The sequence below is a fragment of the Hylobates moloch genome, unplaced genomic scaffold (assembly GCF_009828535.3).
Source record: "Hylobates moloch isolate HMO894 unplaced genomic scaffold, HMol_V3 SCAFFOLD_2, whole genome shotgun sequence".
NCBI classification, from domain to species: Eukaryota; Metazoa; Chordata; class Mammalia; order Primates; family Hylobatidae; genus Hylobates; species Hylobates moloch.
Genome location: NW_026652277.1, coordinates 29668591 through 29686592, shown reverse-complemented (window position 1 = coordinate 29686592; position 18002 = coordinate 29668591). Strand labels below are relative to the sequence as shown.

The following is an 18002-nucleotide window of genomic DNA, read 5'->3' as shown; positions in this document are numbered from 1 at the left end:
CCCAGAAGGAATGGGGATATTATTGTATTTTTAATAGGCTTTATTTTTTAGAGCAGTTTTAGGCTCACAGCAAAATTGAGCAAAGATTACAGAGAGATCTCAAAAATCCCTGCTCTCTACAACCTACAGAATGGGAGAAAATTTTTGCAATCTATCCATCTGATAAAGGTCTAATATCCAGAGTCTACATGGAAGTTAAACAAATTTACAAGAAAAAAAACAACCCCATTAAAAAGTGGGTAAAGGACATGAACAGACACTTATCAAAAGAAGACATTTATGCAGCCAGCAAATGTATGAAAAAAAGCTCAACTTCATTGATCATTAGAGAAATGCAAATCAAAACCACAATGATTTACCATCTTATGCCAGTCAGAATGGTGATTATTAAAAAGTCAAAAAACAACAGATGCTGGTGACGTTCAGAGAAAAAGAAACACTTTTACACTGTTGGTGGGAATCTACATTAGTTCAACCATTGTAGAAGACAGTGTGGCAATTCCTCAAAGATCCAGGAGCAGAAATACCATTTGACCTAGCAATCCCATTACTGAGTATATACCCAAAGGAATATAAATCATTCTGTTATAAAGACACATGCACATGGATGTTCACTGCAGCACTATTCACAATAAAAAAGATGTGGATTCAACATAAATGCCCACCAATGATAGACTGGGTAAAGAAAATGTGGTACATATACCATGGACTACTATGCAGTCATAAAAAGGAATGAGATCGTGTCCTTTGCAGGGACATGGATGGAGCTGGAAGCTGTTATCTTCAGCAAACTAATGCAGAAACAGAAAACGAAATAACACGTTTTCACTTATATGTGGGAGCTGAATGATGAGAACACATGGGGGGAACAACACACACTGAGGCTTGTTGAGGGGGATGAGGGATGGAGAGCATTAGGAAGAATAGCTAATGGATGCTGAGCTTAATACCTAGGTGATGGGTTGATCTGTGCAGCAAACCACCATGGCACACGTTTACCCTTGTAACAAACCTACACATCCTGCATACATACCCTGGAACTTAAAATAAAGGTTGATGAAAAAAAAAATCCCAGCTCCCACACACTTCCTCTATGACCAACATTCCACACAAGAGTGGTCGATATTTTAGAATTGATAAACCTATATTAACACATCAAAGTCACACAAAGCTCAGAGTTTACATTAGGTTCCCTCTTGGGTTTGTATGTTCTATGGCTTTTAACAAATGTATAATGACATATTTCCATCATTATAATATCATATAGAACAGTTTCATTGCCCTAAAAATCCCCTGGGCTCTGCCCGCTCATCCCTCCCTCCTCTCAATTCCTGACAACCACTGATCTTTTTACTGTGTCCATAGTTTTGCCCTTGTTAGAATGTCATATAGTTGGACTTGCACAGAACGTAGCTATTTCAGATTGGCTTCTTTCACTTAGAAACATGCATTTAAGTTTACTCTATGTTGTTTCATTGCTTGATAGCTCATTTCTTTTCAGTATTGAATAATATTCCACTTTCCAGATGTACCACAGTTTATTTACTCACTCACCTAATGAAACACATTTTGATTGCTTCTAGTTTTTGGGAGCCAAGATGGCCGAATAGAAGCAGCTCCGGTCTACAGCTCCCAGCCTGAGAGACACAGAAGACGGGTGATTTCTGCATTTCTGTTTGAGGTACCAGTTTCATCTCACTAGGGAGTGCCAAACAGTGGGTGCAGGACAGTTGGTGAAGCACACTGTGCGTGAGCCGAAGCAGGGCGAGGCATTGCCTCACTCGGGAAGCACAAGGGGTCAGGGAGTTCCCTTTCCTAGTCAAAGAAAGGGGTAACAGATGGCACCTGGAAAATCGGGTCAGTCCCACCCTAATACTGCACTTTTCCAATGGGCCTGGAAAACGGCACACCAGGAGATTGTGTCCCACACCTGGCTCGGAGGGTCCTATGCCCACGGAGTCTTGCTGATTGCTAGCACAGCAGTCTGAGATCAAACTGCAAGGCGGCAGCGAGGCTGGGGGAGGGGCGTCCACCATTGCCGAGGCTTGCTTAGGTAAACAAAGCAGCCCCGAAGCTCCAACTGGGTGGAGCCCACCACAGCTCAAGGAGGCTGAGGGTCCTGTCTGGTAGAAGGAAAACTAACAAACAGAAAGGACATCCACACCAAAAACCCATCTGTACATCACCATCATCAAAGACCAAAAGTAGATAAAACCACAAAGATGGGGAAAAAACAGAGCAGAAAAACTGGAAACTCTAAAAAGCAGAGCACCTCTCCTCCTCCAAAGGAACACAGGTCCTCACCAGCAACGGAAAAAAGCTGGACGGAGAATGACTTTGACGAGTTGAGAGAAGAAGGCTTCCGAGCTACAGGAGGAAATTCAAAACAATAGCAAAGAAGTTAAAAACTTTGAAAAAAAATTAGACGAATGGATAACTGGAAAAACAAATGGAGAGAAGGGCTTAAAGGAGCTGATGGAGCTGAAAGCCAAGTATCGAGAACTACACAAAGATTGCAGAAGCCTCGGTAGCCGATGCGATCAACTGGAAGAAAGCGTATTGCTGATGGAAGATGAAATGAATGAAATGAAGAGAGAAGGGAAGTTTAGAGAACAAAGAATAAAAAGAAACGAACAAAGCCTCCAAGAAATTTGGGACTATGTGAAAAGAGCAAACCTACATCTGATTGGTGTACCTGAAAATGATGGGGAGAATGGAACCAAGTTGGAAAACACTCTGCAAGACATTATCCAGGAGAACTTCCCCAATCTAGCAAGGCAGGCCAACATTCGGATTCAGGAAATACAGAGAACACCACAAAGATACTCCTCGAGAAGAGCAACTCCAAGACACATAATTGTCAGATTCACCAAAGTTGAAATGAAGGAAAAAATGTTAAGGGCAGCCAGACAGAAAGGTCGGGTTACCCACAAAGGGAAGCCCATCAGACTAACAGCTGATCTCATGGCAGAAACTACAAGCCAGAAGAGAGTGGGGGCTGATATTCAACATTCTTAAAGAAAAGAATTTTCAACCCAGAATTTCATATCCAGCCAAACTAAGCTTCATAAGTGAAGGAGAAATAAAATACCTTACAGACAAGCAAATGCTGAGTGTGATTTTGTCACCACCAGGCCTGCCCTAAAAGAGCTCCTGAAGGAAGCACTAAACATGGAAAGGAACAACCGGTACCAGCCCCCTGCAAAAACATGCCAAATTGTAAAGACCATCGATCCTAGGAAGAAACTGCATCAACTAATGAGCAAAATAACCAACTAACATCATAATGACAGGATCAGATTCACACATAACAATATTAACTTTAAATGTAAATGGCCTAAATGCTCCAATTAAATGACACAGACTGGCAAACTGGATAAGGAGTCAGGACCCATCAGTGTGCTGTATTCAGGAAACCCATCTCACGTGCAGAGACACACATAGACTCAAAATAAAGGGATGGAGGAAGATCTATCAAGCAAATGGAAAACAAAAAAAGGCAGGGGTTGCAATCCTAGTCTCTGATAAAATAGACTTTAAACCAACAAAGATCAAAAGAGACAAAAAAGGCCATTACATAATGGTAAAGGGATCAATTAAACAAGAAGAGCTAACTATCCTAAATATATATGCACCCAACACAGGAGCACCCAGATTCATAAAGCAAGTCCTGAGTGACCTACAAAGGGACTTAAACTCCCACACAATAATAATGGGAGATTTTAACACCCCACTGTCAACATTAGACAGATCAATGAGACAGAAAGTTAACAAGGATATCCAGGAATTGAACTCAGCTCTGCACAAAGTGGACCTAATAAACATCTACAGAACTCTCCACCACAAATCAAAAGAATTTACATTTTCTTCAGCACCACACCATACCTATTCCAAAATTGACCACATAGTTGGAAGTAAAGCTCTCCTCAGCAAAGGTAAAAGAACAGAAATTTTTTTTTCATTTTTTTTTTTCACTTTTTTGGGGGAGGATTGGGGTCTTTTTTTTTTTATTATACTTTAGGGTTTTAGGGTACATGTGCACAATGTGCAGGTTTGTTACATATGTATCCATGTGCCATGTTGATTTCCTGCACCCATTAACTCGTCATTTAGCATTAGGTGTATCTCCTAATGCTGTCCCTCCCCCCTCCCCCCACCCCACAACAGTCCCCGGAGTGTGATGTTCCCCTTCCTGTGTCCATGAGTTCTCATTGTTCAATTCCCACCTATGAGTGAGAACATGCGGTGTTTGGTTTTTTGTCCTTGCGATAGTTTACTGAGAATGATGTTTTCCAGTTTCATCCATGTCCCTACAAAGGACACGAACTCATCATTTTTTATGGCTGCATAGTATTCCATGGTGTATATGTGCCACATTTTCTTAATCCAGTCTATCGTTGTTGGACATTTGGGTTGGTTCCAACTCTTTGCTATTGTGAATAGTGCCGCAATAAACATACGTGTGCATGTGTCTTTATAGCAGCATGATTTATAGTCCTTTGGGTATATACTCAGTAATGGGATGGCTGGGTCAAATGGTATTTCTAGTTCTAGATCCCTGAGGAATCGCCACACTGACTTCCACAATGGTTGAACTAGTTTACAGTCCCACCAACAGTGTAAAAGTGTTCCTATTTCTCCACATCGTCTCCAGCACCTGTTGTTTCCTGATTTTTTAATGATGGCCATTCTAATTGGTGTGAGATGGTATCTCACTGTGGTTTTGATTTGCATTTCTCTGATGGCCAGTGATGATGAGCATTTCTTCATGTGTTTTTTGGCTGTATAAATGTCTTCTTTTGAGAAGTGTCTGAAAGAACAGAAATTATAACAAACTGTCTCTCAGACCACAGTGCAATCAAACTAGAACTCAGGATTAAGAAACTCACTCAAAACTGCTCAACTACATGGAAACTGAACAACCTGCTCCTGAATGACTATTGGGTACATAATGAAATGAAGGCAGAAATAAAGATGTTCTTTGAAACCAACGAGAACAAAGACACAACATACCAGAAACTCTGGGACACATTCAAAGCAGTGTGTAGAGGGAAATTTATAGCACTAAATGCCCACAAGAGAAAGCAGGAAAGATCCAAAATTGACACCCTAACATCACAATTAAAAGAACTAGAAAAGCAAGAGCAAACACATTCAAAAGCTAGCAGAAGGCAAAAAATAACTAAAATCAGAACAGAACTGAAGGAAATAGACACACAAAAAACCCTTCAAAAAATTAATGAATCCAGGAGCTGGTTTTTTGAAAAGATCAACAAAATTGATACACTGCTAGCAAGATTAATAAAGAAGAAAAGAGAGAAGAATCAAATAGATGCAATAAAAAATGAAAAAGGGGATATCACCACCGATTCCACAGAAATACAATCTACCATCAGAGAATACTACAAACACCTCTATGCAAATAAACTAGAAAATCTAGAAGAAATGGATAAATTCCTCGACAGATACACCCTCCCAAGACTAAACCAGGAAGAAGTTGAATCGCTGAATAGACCAATAACAGGCTCTGAAATTGTGGCAATAATCAATAGCTTACCAACCAAAAAGAGTCCAGGACCTGATGGATTCACAGCCGAATTCTATCAGAGGCACAAGGTGGAACTGGTACCATTCCTTCTGAAACAATTCCAATCAATAGAAAAAGAGGGAATCCTCCCTAACACATTTTATGAAGCCAGCATCGTCCTGATACCAAAGCCTGGCAGAGACATAACCAAAAAAGAGAATTTCAGACCAATATCCTTGATGAACATTGATGCAAAAATCCTCAATAAAATACTGGCAAACTGAATACAGCAGCACATCAAAAAGCTTACACACCATGATCAAGTGGGCTTCATCCCTGGGATGGAAGGCTGGTACAACATACGCAAATCAATAAATGTAATCCAGCATATAAACAGAACCAAAGACAAAAACCACATGATTATCTCAATAGATGCAGAAAAGGCCTTTGACAAAATTCAACAACCCTTCATGCTAAAAACTCTCAATAAATTAGGTATTGATGGGACGTATCTCAAAATAATAAGAGCTATCTATGACAAACCCACAGCCAATATCATACTGAATGGGCAAAAACTGGAAGCATTCCCTTTGAAAACTGCCACAAGACAGGGAGGCCCTCTCTCACCACTCCTATTCAACATAGTGCTGGAAGCTCTGGCCAGAGCAATCAGGCAGGAGAAGGAAATAAAGGGTATTCAATTAGGAAAAGAGGAAGTCAAATTGTCCCTGTTTGCAGATGACATGATTGTATATCTAGAAAACCCAATTGTCTCAGCCCCAAATCTCCTTAAGCTGATTAGCAACTTCAGCAAAGTCTCAGGATACAAAATCAATGTACAAAAATCACAAGCATTCTTGTACACCAATCACAGACAAACAGAGAGCCAAATCTTGAGTGAACTCCCATTCACAATTGCTTCAAAGACAATAAAATACCTAGGAATCCAACTTACAAGGGACGTGAAGGACCTCTTCAAGGAGAACTACAAACCACTGCTCAATGAAATAAAACAGGATACAAACAAATGGAAGAGCATTCCATGCTCATGGGTTGGAAGAATCAATATCGTGAAAATGGCCACACTGCCCAAGGTAATTTATAGATTCAATGCCATCCCCATCAAGCTACCAATGACTTTCTTCACAGAATTGGAAAAAACTACTTTAAAGTTCATATGGAACCAAAAAAGAGCCCGTATCGCCAAGTCAATCCTAAGCCAAAAGAACAAAGCTGGAGGCATCACACTACCTGACTTCAAACTACACTACAAGGCTACAGTAACCAAAGCAGCATGGTACTGGTGCCAAAACAGAGATATAGACCAATGGAACAGAATAGAGCCCTCGGAAATAATACCACACATCTACAACCATCTGATCTTTGACAAACCTGACATAAACAAGGAAAGGGGAAAGGATTCCCTATTTAATAAATGGTGCTAGGAAAACTGGCTAGCCATATGTAGAAAGCTGAAACTAGATCCCTCCCTTACATCTTATATAAAAATTAATTCAAGATGGATTAAAGACTTACATGTTAGACCTAAAACCATAAAAACCCTAGAAGAATACCTAGGCAATACCATTCAGGACATAGGCGTGGGCAAGGTCTTCATGTCTAAACCACCAAAAGCAATGGCAACAAAAGCCAAAATTGACAAATGGGATCTCATTAAAACTAAAGAGCTTCTGCACAGCAAAAGAAACTACCATCAGAGTGAACAGGCAACCTACAGAATGGGAGAAAATTTTTGCAACCTACTCATCTGACAAAGGGCTAATATCCAGAATCTACAATTAACTCAAACAAATTTACAAGAAAAAAACAAACAACCCCATCAAAAAGTGGGCGAAGGACATCAACAGACACTTCTCAAAAGAAGACATATATGAAGCCAAAAAACACATGAAGAAATGCTCATCATCACTGGCCGTCAGAGAAATGCAAATCAAAACCACAGTGAGATACCATCTCACACCAGTTAGAATGGCCATCATTCAAAAGTCAGGAAACAACAGGTGCTGGAGAGGATGTGGAGAAATAGGAACACTTTGACACTGTTTGTGGGACTGTAAACTAGTCAACCATTATGGAAGTCAGTGTGGCGATTCCTCAGGGATCTAGAACTAGAAATACCATTTGACCCAGCCATCCCATTACTGGGTATATACCCAAAGGACTATAAATCATGCTGCTATAAAGACACATGCACACGTATGTTTATTGTGGCACTATTCACAATAGCAAAGACTTGGAACCAAGCCAAATGTCCAACAACGATAGATGGGATTAAGAAAATGTGGCACATATACACCATGGAATACTATGCAGCCATAAAAAATGATGAGTTCGTGTCCTTTGTAGGGACATGGATGAAACTGGAAAACATCATTCTCAGTAAACTATCGCCAAGGACAAAAAACCAAACACCGTATGTTCTCATAGGTGGGAATTGAACAATGAGAACTCATGGACACAGGAAGGGGAACATCACACTCCGGGGACTGTTGTGGGGTGGGGGGAGGGGGGAGGGACAGGATTAGGAGATATAGCTAATGCTAAATGACGAGTTAATGGGTGCAGCAAAACAACATGGCACATGGATACATATGTAACAAACCTGCACATTGTGCACATGTACCCTAAAACCTAAAGTATAATAATAAAATAAATAAATAAATAAATAAAAATAAAACCATAAAAAAACACATTTTGATTGCTTCTAAATTTTGACAATTATAAATAAGGTTGTCATAAACATCCATGTTTATATGCAGGTTTTTGTGTGGACTTAAGGTTTCAGCTTATTGGGGTAAATATCAAGGAGTGTAATTGCTGGATTGTATGCTAAGAGTCTTTTTGTTTTTGTAAGAAGCTACCAAACTATCATCCAAAGGGGCTGTACAGTTTGTACAACTCCCACCAGCAATGAATGAAAGTTCCTGTTGCCCCGTACCCTTGCCAAGATTTAGTGGTGTCAGTGTTTTGGATTATGGCCATCCTAATAGGTGTGTAGTGGTCTCTGACTGTTGTATTAATTTACAATTACCTAATGACCTATCATGTTGAGTATCTTTTCATAAGCTTACTTGCCATCTGTATATCTTATTCCGTGAGGTTCCTGTTCCAGTGTTGTGTTCATTTTTTAATCTGGTTGTTTGTTTTCTTTTTGGTGAGGTTTTAGAGTTCTTTTTATATTTTAGATAACAGTCTTTATCAAATATGTCCTTTGCAAACATTTTCTTCCAGTCTGTTGCTTATCTTTTCATTCTCTTGAAAGTGTATTCCACAGAGCATAGATTTTTTTCCCTTCTCTTTCACATAAGGGAACAGCATGGAAGAACATACATTTTAATATTAAGGAAATCAAGTTTATCTATTATTTCTTTCATGGAGTGTGCCTTTGATGTTATATCTAAAACTCATTACCATACCAAAGGTCATCTAGATTTTCTATGTTACCATCTACATTTATAGTTCTGTGTTTTACATTCAAGTCTATGATACATTTTGAGGTAATTTTGTGGAACATTTTAAGGTCTATGTATAGATCCCCCTTTTTTTTTTTTTTGCATGCATGTGCATGTCCATATGTTTTGGCATCATGTTTAGTTGAAAAGATTATGTTTGCTCCATTGTGTTGCCTTTATTCCTTTGTCAAAGATCAGTTGACAATATTTTTATGGGTCTATTTCTGGACTATTCTGTTTGATAGATCTCTTTGTCTAGTGTTTTACCAATACCACATTGTCCTGATTATTGTAGCTTTATAGTAAGTCTTGAAGTTGGGTAATGTCAGTTCTCTGATTTTGTTTCTCTCTTTCAATGTCGAGTTGGCTTTTCTGGGTCTTTTGCCTGCCGCCTGCCCAAACAAATTTTTAAATAAATTTGTTCATATCCACAAAATAACTTTCAGGAATTTTGATTTGGATTGCATTGAATCAAGTTAGGAAGTACTGATATCTGACAATACTAGTCTTTCATGAACATAAAATATTTCTCAATTTATTTAGTTCTTTTATTTATTTCATCAGAGTTTTATAGTTATAGTTATTATTCAAATAGTTATTACTCAAATAGATCTTGTATATATTTTTGTTAGACATGTATCTAAGATGTTAATTTTTGTGGTGCTAACGTAAATGGTGCTGTTTTTAATTTCAAATTCCATTTGTTCACTGTGGCACATAGGAAAACAATTGACTTTTGTATATTAATCTTGCAACTGCAACCTTACTCACTTAGTAGTTGTTCCAGGAGTATTTTTTACATGATTCTTTTAGAATTTTTACCAATACAATCATCTTATCTGTAAACAAAGACAAATTTGTTTCTTCCTTCCTAACCTGTATACCTTTTATTTATTTTCTTTGTCATAATTCATTAGTTGGACTTCCAGGACAATGTTGAACAGACGTGGTAAGAGGAGGCATCCTTACCTTGTTACTGATCTAGAAGAAAACCTTCTAGTTTTTCACCAATGAGTACAACGTTAGCTGTAGGATTTTAGTAAATAGTTTTTATCCAGTTGAGGAAGATTCCACTCTACTCTAGCTTGCTGATAGTTTTTTTTTTTAAATCATGATTGGGCATGGGATTTTGTCAGATACCTTTCTGTATCTACTGATAAAATCATGTGATTTTTCTTCCTTAGCCTGTTGATGTGATGGATCACATTACTTAATTTTTGAATGATGAACTAATCTCGTATATCTGGGATAAATCCCACTTGGTCATGGTCATGGTGTATCCTTTTTATATGCTGTTTAATTCAATTTGTTAATACTTTGTTAACAATTTTTGCATCTATGTGCATGAGAGATATTGGTCTGTAGATATTGGTTCTATAATGTTTTTGCCAGATTTTGATATTAGGAATGCTGACCTTATAGAAAAAATTGGAAAGTATTCCTTCTGCTTATGTCTTCTAGAAATAGCTGAGAAAACTGTATAATTTCATCCTTAAATGTTTTGTAGAATTCATCAGTGAATCCACCTGGGCCTGGTACTTTCTCTTTTGGAAAGAAACACTGATTCAGTTTCTTTAATAGTTATAGGCCTATTCATATTATCCATTTCTTCTTGTGAGTTTTGGCAGATTGTGTCTTTCCAGGAATTGGTCCTTTTTATATAGGTTATTGAATTTGTGGGCATAAAGTTGTTCATAGTATTCCTTTATTATCCTTTTAATGCCCATGGGATCTGCAGCAATGTCTTCTCTTTTATTTCTGATATAAGTAATGTGTGTCTTCTCTCATATTTTTCTTAGTTAGTTTGGCTATTATGTTGACCTTTTCAAAGAACCAGGTTTTTGTTTCATTGAATTTATTGATTTCCTGTTTTTAATTGTATTGATATCTACTCTAAATTATATTACTTTTTTTTGTTTGTTTACTTTGAACTCAATTAGCTCTTTTCTTTCTAGCTTCCTGAGGTGGAAGCTTAATTTATTCATTTTAGATCTTTCTTTTCTTCTATTAAGAAATATTATCAAATGTTATAAACTTCCTTCTATGCATTGCTTTTGCTGCATCCCATAAATTTTGATAAGTAGTATTTTCATTTTGTTCAAAGTACTTGTATTTTTTATTTTATTTTATTTTATTGAGACAGAGTCTCACTCCGTCGCCCACACTGAAATACAGTGGTGTGATCTTGGCTCATTATAGCTAGCCTCTGCCTCCTGGGGTAAGCAATCTTCCCACCTCAGCCTCCCAAGTAGCTGAGACTATAGGCATGTGTCACCACACTCAGCTAATTTTTATATTTCTTTGTAGAGACAGGGCTTCATCATGTTGTCCAGGCTAGTCTCAAACTCCTGAGCTCAAGTAATCCGCCTGCCTCGGCCTAGCAGAGTACTGGGATTACAGGTGTGTGCCAACATGTCTGGCTGTTCAAAGTATTTTTACATTTCTCTTGAGAGTTCTTCTTTGATTTGGTGTTATTTAGAAGTGTGTTTTTTAATCTTTAAGTATTTTGGGATGTTAAAGCTGTTTTTCAGTTACTGATTTTTAGTTAAAATTCATTGTGGTCTGAGAGCATAGATTGCATCTTTTCAAATTTATTAAGGTATGTTTTATGGCTCAGGATACAGTCTACCTTGGTGAGTGTTCCATATTAGCCGGAGCAGAATTCGTATTTTGCTCTTTTGGGATGAAGTAGTCTATAAATGTCAATTATATCCAGTTGACTGATGATACTGTTGAGTTCAACTATGTCCTTATTGAATTTTTGCCTACTGTCTCTGTCCATTTCGGATAGACAGGTGTTAAAGTTCCAACTAGAAAAATGAAATTTATCTCTTTCTTCTTATAGTTTTATCAGTTTTTGACTCGTGTTCTTTTTTTAAGAAAAACGGTCTGGCTATGTTTCCCAGGCTGGCCTCCTGGGCTTAAGCAATCCTCCTATTCAGCCTCCAGAGTAGCTAGGACTACAGATGCATACCAATGAGCCTGGCTTGACTCATGTATTTTAATGTTCTTTTGTTATGCACAAATACATTAAGGATTGTCATGTCTTTTTGAATAATTAACCCTTTTATTATTATGTAATGCTCTACTTTATTCCTGATAACACTCATTGCTGGAAGTCTGCTGTCTGAAATTAATATACCTAATTTATCTTTCTTTTTATTAGTGTTAGAATGGAATATCATTCTCCATCTCTTTCCTTAATCAATATGTATCTTGTAAAAAACACATAGTTGGGTCTTATTTTTGACCCACTCTAGCAATCTCTGTATTTTACCTAGTGTATTTAGACCATTGACATTTAAAGTGATTATTGATATATTTGGATTAATATCAATCATGCTTGTTCCTCTTTGCTATTCATTGCCCTTCTTCTTTGTTCCTACTTTTGTCTTCCATTCTTTTCCTGCCTTTTGTGGTTTTAATTGAGCATTTTATATGATTCAATTTTCTGTTAGCATATCAATTATACTTCTTTATAAATTTTTGTAATGGTTGCCTGAGAGCTTACAACATGCATTTACAACTAATACAAATCCACTTTCTCTTCTGTTTTTTTTTTTCTTCTTTCTTTTGCCCAGGCTGGAGTGCAGGGTGTGATCTCGTCTCACTGCAACCTCCATCTCCTGGGTTCAAGCAATTCTTCTGCCTCAGCAAATTGAGTAGCTGGGATTACAGGTGCCTGCCACCATGCCCGGCTAATTTTTTGTATTTTTAGTAGAGACAGGGTTTCACCATGTTGGCCAGGTTGGTCTCAAACTCCTGACGTCAAGTGATCCGCCCACCTCAACCTCCCAAAGTGCTGGGATTACAGGTGTGAGCCACCGTGCCTGGTCAAAGTCCACTTTCAAATAATACTATATGGCTTTATATGTAGAGCAAACACTTTATAATAATATTTCTAATTCCTCCCTCCCATTTCTTGTATTACTGCTCTCATTCATTTCCCTTACACATAAGCTATAGTCATAAATACATTATTGCTATTCTTAATTTGAGCAAATCGTTATTAGATAAACTAAGAACTTAAAAAAGATTTTCTTTGTGTATTTCCTTTCAAATATTCTTCCTTTTTCACGTAGATGTGAGTTTCTGACCTACATTATTTTCCTTCTCTCTGAAGACCATCTTTCAACATCTCTTGCAAGCCAAGTCAACTGGCACAAAAGTTCTTCAATTTTTGTTTATCTGTGAAAGTCTTTGTTTCTCCTTCACTTTTCAAGGACAATTTGACAGGATACAGAATTCTAAGGCTGGTGTTGTTTTTTTTTTCTCGCTCTCAACATTTTAAATATTTTGTGCCACTCGATTCTTGCTTCCATGGTTTCTGATGAGAAGTTGGATGTAATTCTTACCTTTGCTCTTTTATAGGTAGTTTTACCTCTGTCTTCTTTCAAGATTTTTTCTTTATCTTTGACTTTTCTGAAGTTTGAATATGATATGCCTAGGTGTAGTCAGTTTGGACATTTACCCTGTTTGGTCTTCTCTGGGCTTCCAGAATCTGTGACTTGGTGCTTGACATTCATTTATGGAAATTCCTAGCCATTATGGCTTCACCTATGTCTTCTATTCCTTTCTGTCTTCCTTTTCCTTTTGGTATTCCCATTTCATGTATGTTACACCTTTTGTAGTGACCCCACAATTCTTGGATATTCTGTTTCATTGTTCTTCAGTATTTTTTTCTCTTTGCTTTTCAGTTTTAGAAGTTTCTACTGGCATATTCTCAAGCCCGGAGATTCTTTCTCAGCTTTGTCCAGCCTACTAATAAGCCCATCAAAGGCATCCTTCATTTGTTACAGTGTTTTTAATATCTGACATTTCTTTCTTACAATTTTCATCCTGTTTATAATACTCATCCGTTCTTACATGTTTTCTATTTTTTTTCCGTTAGAGATCTTAGCATATTTAACATAACTGTTTTAAATTCACAGTCTAATTCCAGCATACCCTCCATATATTAGTCTGGTTCTGATGTTTGCTCCATTTCTTTAAACTGTGTTTTTTGCCTTTTAATACACCTTGTAAATTTTAGTTGAAAGATGAACATGATGTACTGAGTAAAAGGACCTATGGTAAGTAAGACTTTAGTAATGTGGTGATAAGGTGTGTGTGTTGGGGGTGGAGAGAACATTCTATAGTTCTATCACTAGATCTCAGCCTTTTAGTAGGCCTGTGCCTCTGAGCTGTGAATGTCAAAAATGCTTTTCAGTTTTTTTCCACTCCATTAGTTGGTGCAGGATGGTTAGAGGGGGCCAGAATTGGATATTTCCCTTCAACTATTTGGAAGGCTAGAGGAGGCTGACTAGAGTTGGGAACAGAACTTCTCCATTAAAATCTTACTATCAGTTTTTATAAAGTTAGAAGTCTTGGAAGTTTAGTTCAAAAATAACATCCCAGAGACTTCCAGGTTCCAGTTCTACATGTAAGGATATTAGAAGTCATCACTGTCCTAAAAACAAATAAAAAGCTGAAGAAACTGAAAAATCAACAACTCTTCTTAGACCCATCAGATCTAAGTTGGTTAGGCTCTGATAAAAACATGTATAGGTTAGGCTCTGATAAAAATTGTGTTTTTTTTGGGGGGCAGACCTTGTAAGAAGAACAGAATGCTGTGGTATATTTCACAATGGTTACCCTCTTCCTTCCTTGATATTTTCCATCTCCCCCTGCTGGTTGGCTGCAGAAGGTAAAACTTAAAAAAGTGTGGGCCTCTCTTATCCCATAACTGGGGACCTCCTGGAGTTTTTAACTCTTGATTTTTCCACACAGAGCTTTAGCCAAGTTTTAAATTACAATTCAGGTTTTCGTACCCTGCTCCTGGTTCCCAAAGAGGTTTTCATTCCTGTAAGTTATGATTCTCTGAATCTGTCTAATCACTCCTATTTTTTGGGCAGCAGTTTGCCCTGTGACTCACTTCTCTGATGGATTTAAAAAGAATTGTTGATTTTTCAGTTTCTTCAGCTTTTTATTTGTTTTTAGGACAGAGTGATGACTTCTAATCTCCTTACATGTAGAACTGGAAACTGGAAGTCTCTGGGATATTATTTTTGAACCTTAAACTTCCAAGACTGCTAACTTCATAAAACTGATAATACAATTTTAATGGAGAAGTTCTGTCCCCAAGATTCTTAAAAATCATAGTTGGATGTATAAGAAAACTGTAATTGATTTAAAGAAAAAAAAGCTTCATAAAAATACATTAGCATTTTTGTTAAAAGTAGGCTGAAAAGAAACAAAAAGGAATAATATCTTAAGCTCTAAATCTACTGTCCTAGACTATCCATTTATTTGGGATGAAGCAAGCCATTCCTCAAATAAGGTATGTAAACAGTATGATTAAATGTGATGAGACTGATTTCTGTGTGCGTTGGAGAGTTTAGATTTCTTATTTAAATTTAACTTGTACACATGTGGTATTGGTGAATTAACTATTATTTATAGAAAAACATGTTGTTCTATTTCCTTTTATTATCCAAACTCTATGCAGTTTTAAGAAATTATTTTGTTGTTTCATTCTGCTTACACATGGTTGTACATTACTTATTCCATGATGCGGCAGAGTGGGATTACTAACAGTGGCATGTTCTAAGCATACCCAGAGATTGAGATTCTGTACTTTGTATATAAAGGAAACAGTTTGAATGTAGGGAGTGTGTTGAGAAAGAGTGACTAACAGAGAGAGATTGATTTCAAAAAAGAGAGTGCAAGAATATGCACCCCCAAATAGAAACATAGAAAATCTCCTTTTCCTATAAATGTGTCCAAAACTGCAAAATCAAAAATGAAAGAAAACAGAGGGGGAAATGAGTTATATCTAAACCTGCAGTTTCAGTTCTGATGTTCTAGAACTCCTCAATTAGTTCCTGAGCAAACTGTAGTCCACACTCAGTGAATAATTTTGGTAAATAATACATTTCCCTCTCTTCCACAGGCCCTGGCCGTACTCCTAATAACTGCTCTCTAGAAATGGCCTACTAAATAGACCAGGTCATGGGAACATATGTATATTTACAAAGGAGTCCAATCACTTACACTGGCAGATGAGGACTATTCAAGTTCACTGAAAACTTTGATTCAAGGCTATCAATATACTGAGGTAAATTAAAAAGCAACTTTTACTAATAAAAAAATCAATGAATAAAATTTGCTTCAAAAGTTTAAAGTTAGCAAGCAGCAAATAAGAAAATAAAAATTTAAAACTTCAATTACTTGTGCTTCATCATTTTTAATCAATTTTTTGTACTCTATAGGGAATAAAATTCTATATACTTCTGGAAGCCAAAATCTCTTTCTCTCATAGGTTTAATCAAACAGAATATTTAGGAAAAAAAAACACAAAAAAAGCTCTGTATAAGTATTTGCTGACAACAACAATATGCTTTAAAATTGTAGTGGGAAAGCAAGTGTTATACAACTTTTTACAAGGTTGCTGTTGTTTTAAAACTTAGGGCCCAATTTTAATAAGAAACACAATATTTCCAAAATTATAATGTTCTTTCTAGCTAACTTAAAACGAAATGTCAAAGTAAGTTTTAAATAAAACCGCTTAATCAGTGATGTTTCTAATCCCAAAAATTTAACATAAAAAAGTATGACAAATATTAAAACATACACCTCCTAGGCAATATTTTGTTTTTATCTTTGAAAGATTCAAGAAAATATTTCCTCTTTGTTCACATATTGCTTGTAATAGAGCTGATCATCTGATCTGGAGTATATTGATTAAGAAGTGTCTTTGTTGTCTCATGTTTTAATATTTATCAAACATATTTCTCATTTTCTCTTCATTTACATTTTTTGTTTCACATACCATTTGTAATAATTACATTCAATACTCCTCTTAGAGGACAAGAAATGCATGTCTCCTTTTTTGTCTGTGGTTTTATTTCTTCTGTATCTAATAGGACAGTTTTAGTTTCTTCATGTGCAGTATTACTAGGATCAATGAGACTCTGTAGTAAAACAAGAAAATCTTTAAGGAACCATACTTTCTGTATAATTTTATGAATTAACTAAACCACCAAATTTTAGAATTAAATTTATATTATTACTGTTAATGCAAGGAATCACAGATAGAAAAGAAGATTCATGCTCCATATCAGTAGTTGTTTGGGGATGTAACAGCAGTGTATTTTGCAAGGTACCTCGATTTAACCTTTTATAGACTTGGGTCCCCACTATATTCAATCATTTGTGTATACTGAATAAAGGTGCCTACAGTTTGGGCACAATAATTAAAAGTGTCCATCCTCCGTATACATCCCAAAGATTATTCACCAAAACTTTTGTGAAATGAAAATACAACTCAATTAGAAAGGAGGTGAAATATAATTTTACTTGGATTCATCTCATTTGATAAATTTATATAACTGAAAGAAAAATGAGAACAACATAGGTCAAGCCTTCAGAAATTCAAGCATGCTTCCACTAATATTTATAGATAACATATTAAATAGTGCAAGGGTATACCTTAATCTCCCAGGCCTTTTAATGGTAGCCTGATTATGAAACTGCTGATTTTGAAAAAAAGGAATCTTTGGTTCGTGAGAATATTGAGAAACTTCTTCCAATGTAAAAAACAAAACATAAACAATGATAACAACAACAAAACACCAGAGTACGGTTAACTCTGCAATAGAAATCTCCAAATTTGCCTTATGATTGTCATGGGTGGGTGGGTGTGGGGGTGTGTATGCCAGCAATTTGAGTGACTTGATAATACTTTGAGTGAGTGAAAGAGGGAATATCACATAATCCCAGGAAACAATAAAAAGGCTAGAGTGCACGGACACATTGAGGAACGGAATTTTACATGTAATGACTAAGGAGACAGAGATATCAAAGCAGCTGATGGCTAAAAATGAATTACATAGCTCTTTAAGATCAAAGTTCTTCAAATCTGATCATAATTAACCTATTGGAGTTCTGGTATAGAGGCTTTTTCTGAAAATTCTGTTACCATATAAAAGGGATAAAGACACAATGGTGAATTTTTATTAAGG

At 36.6% G+C, this 18002-nt stretch overlaps 1 protein-coding gene across 7 annotated transcripts in view; it reads right to left on the bottom strand.

Moving 5' to 3' along the window:
- SLC9B1 (solute carrier family 9 member B1) overlaps positions 1-18002 on the bottom strand; it is a 139370-nt gene that overhangs the window by 92409 nt on the left and 28959 nt on the right. For 2 of the 7 annotated variants that reach the window (XM_032176287.2, XM_058432534.1), the window contains one exon: positions 16811-16952. The exons of 4 other annotated variants lie outside the window; for them this stretch is intronic. In XM_032176287.2, the coding sequence (XP_032032178.1) occupies positions 16811-16952 (142 nt within the window). Of the gene's footprint in view, positions 1-1554; positions 1594-16810; positions 16953-18002 lie in introns of those variants that run through there. One more of the 7 variants, XM_058432532.1, reaches the window with a different exon arrangement.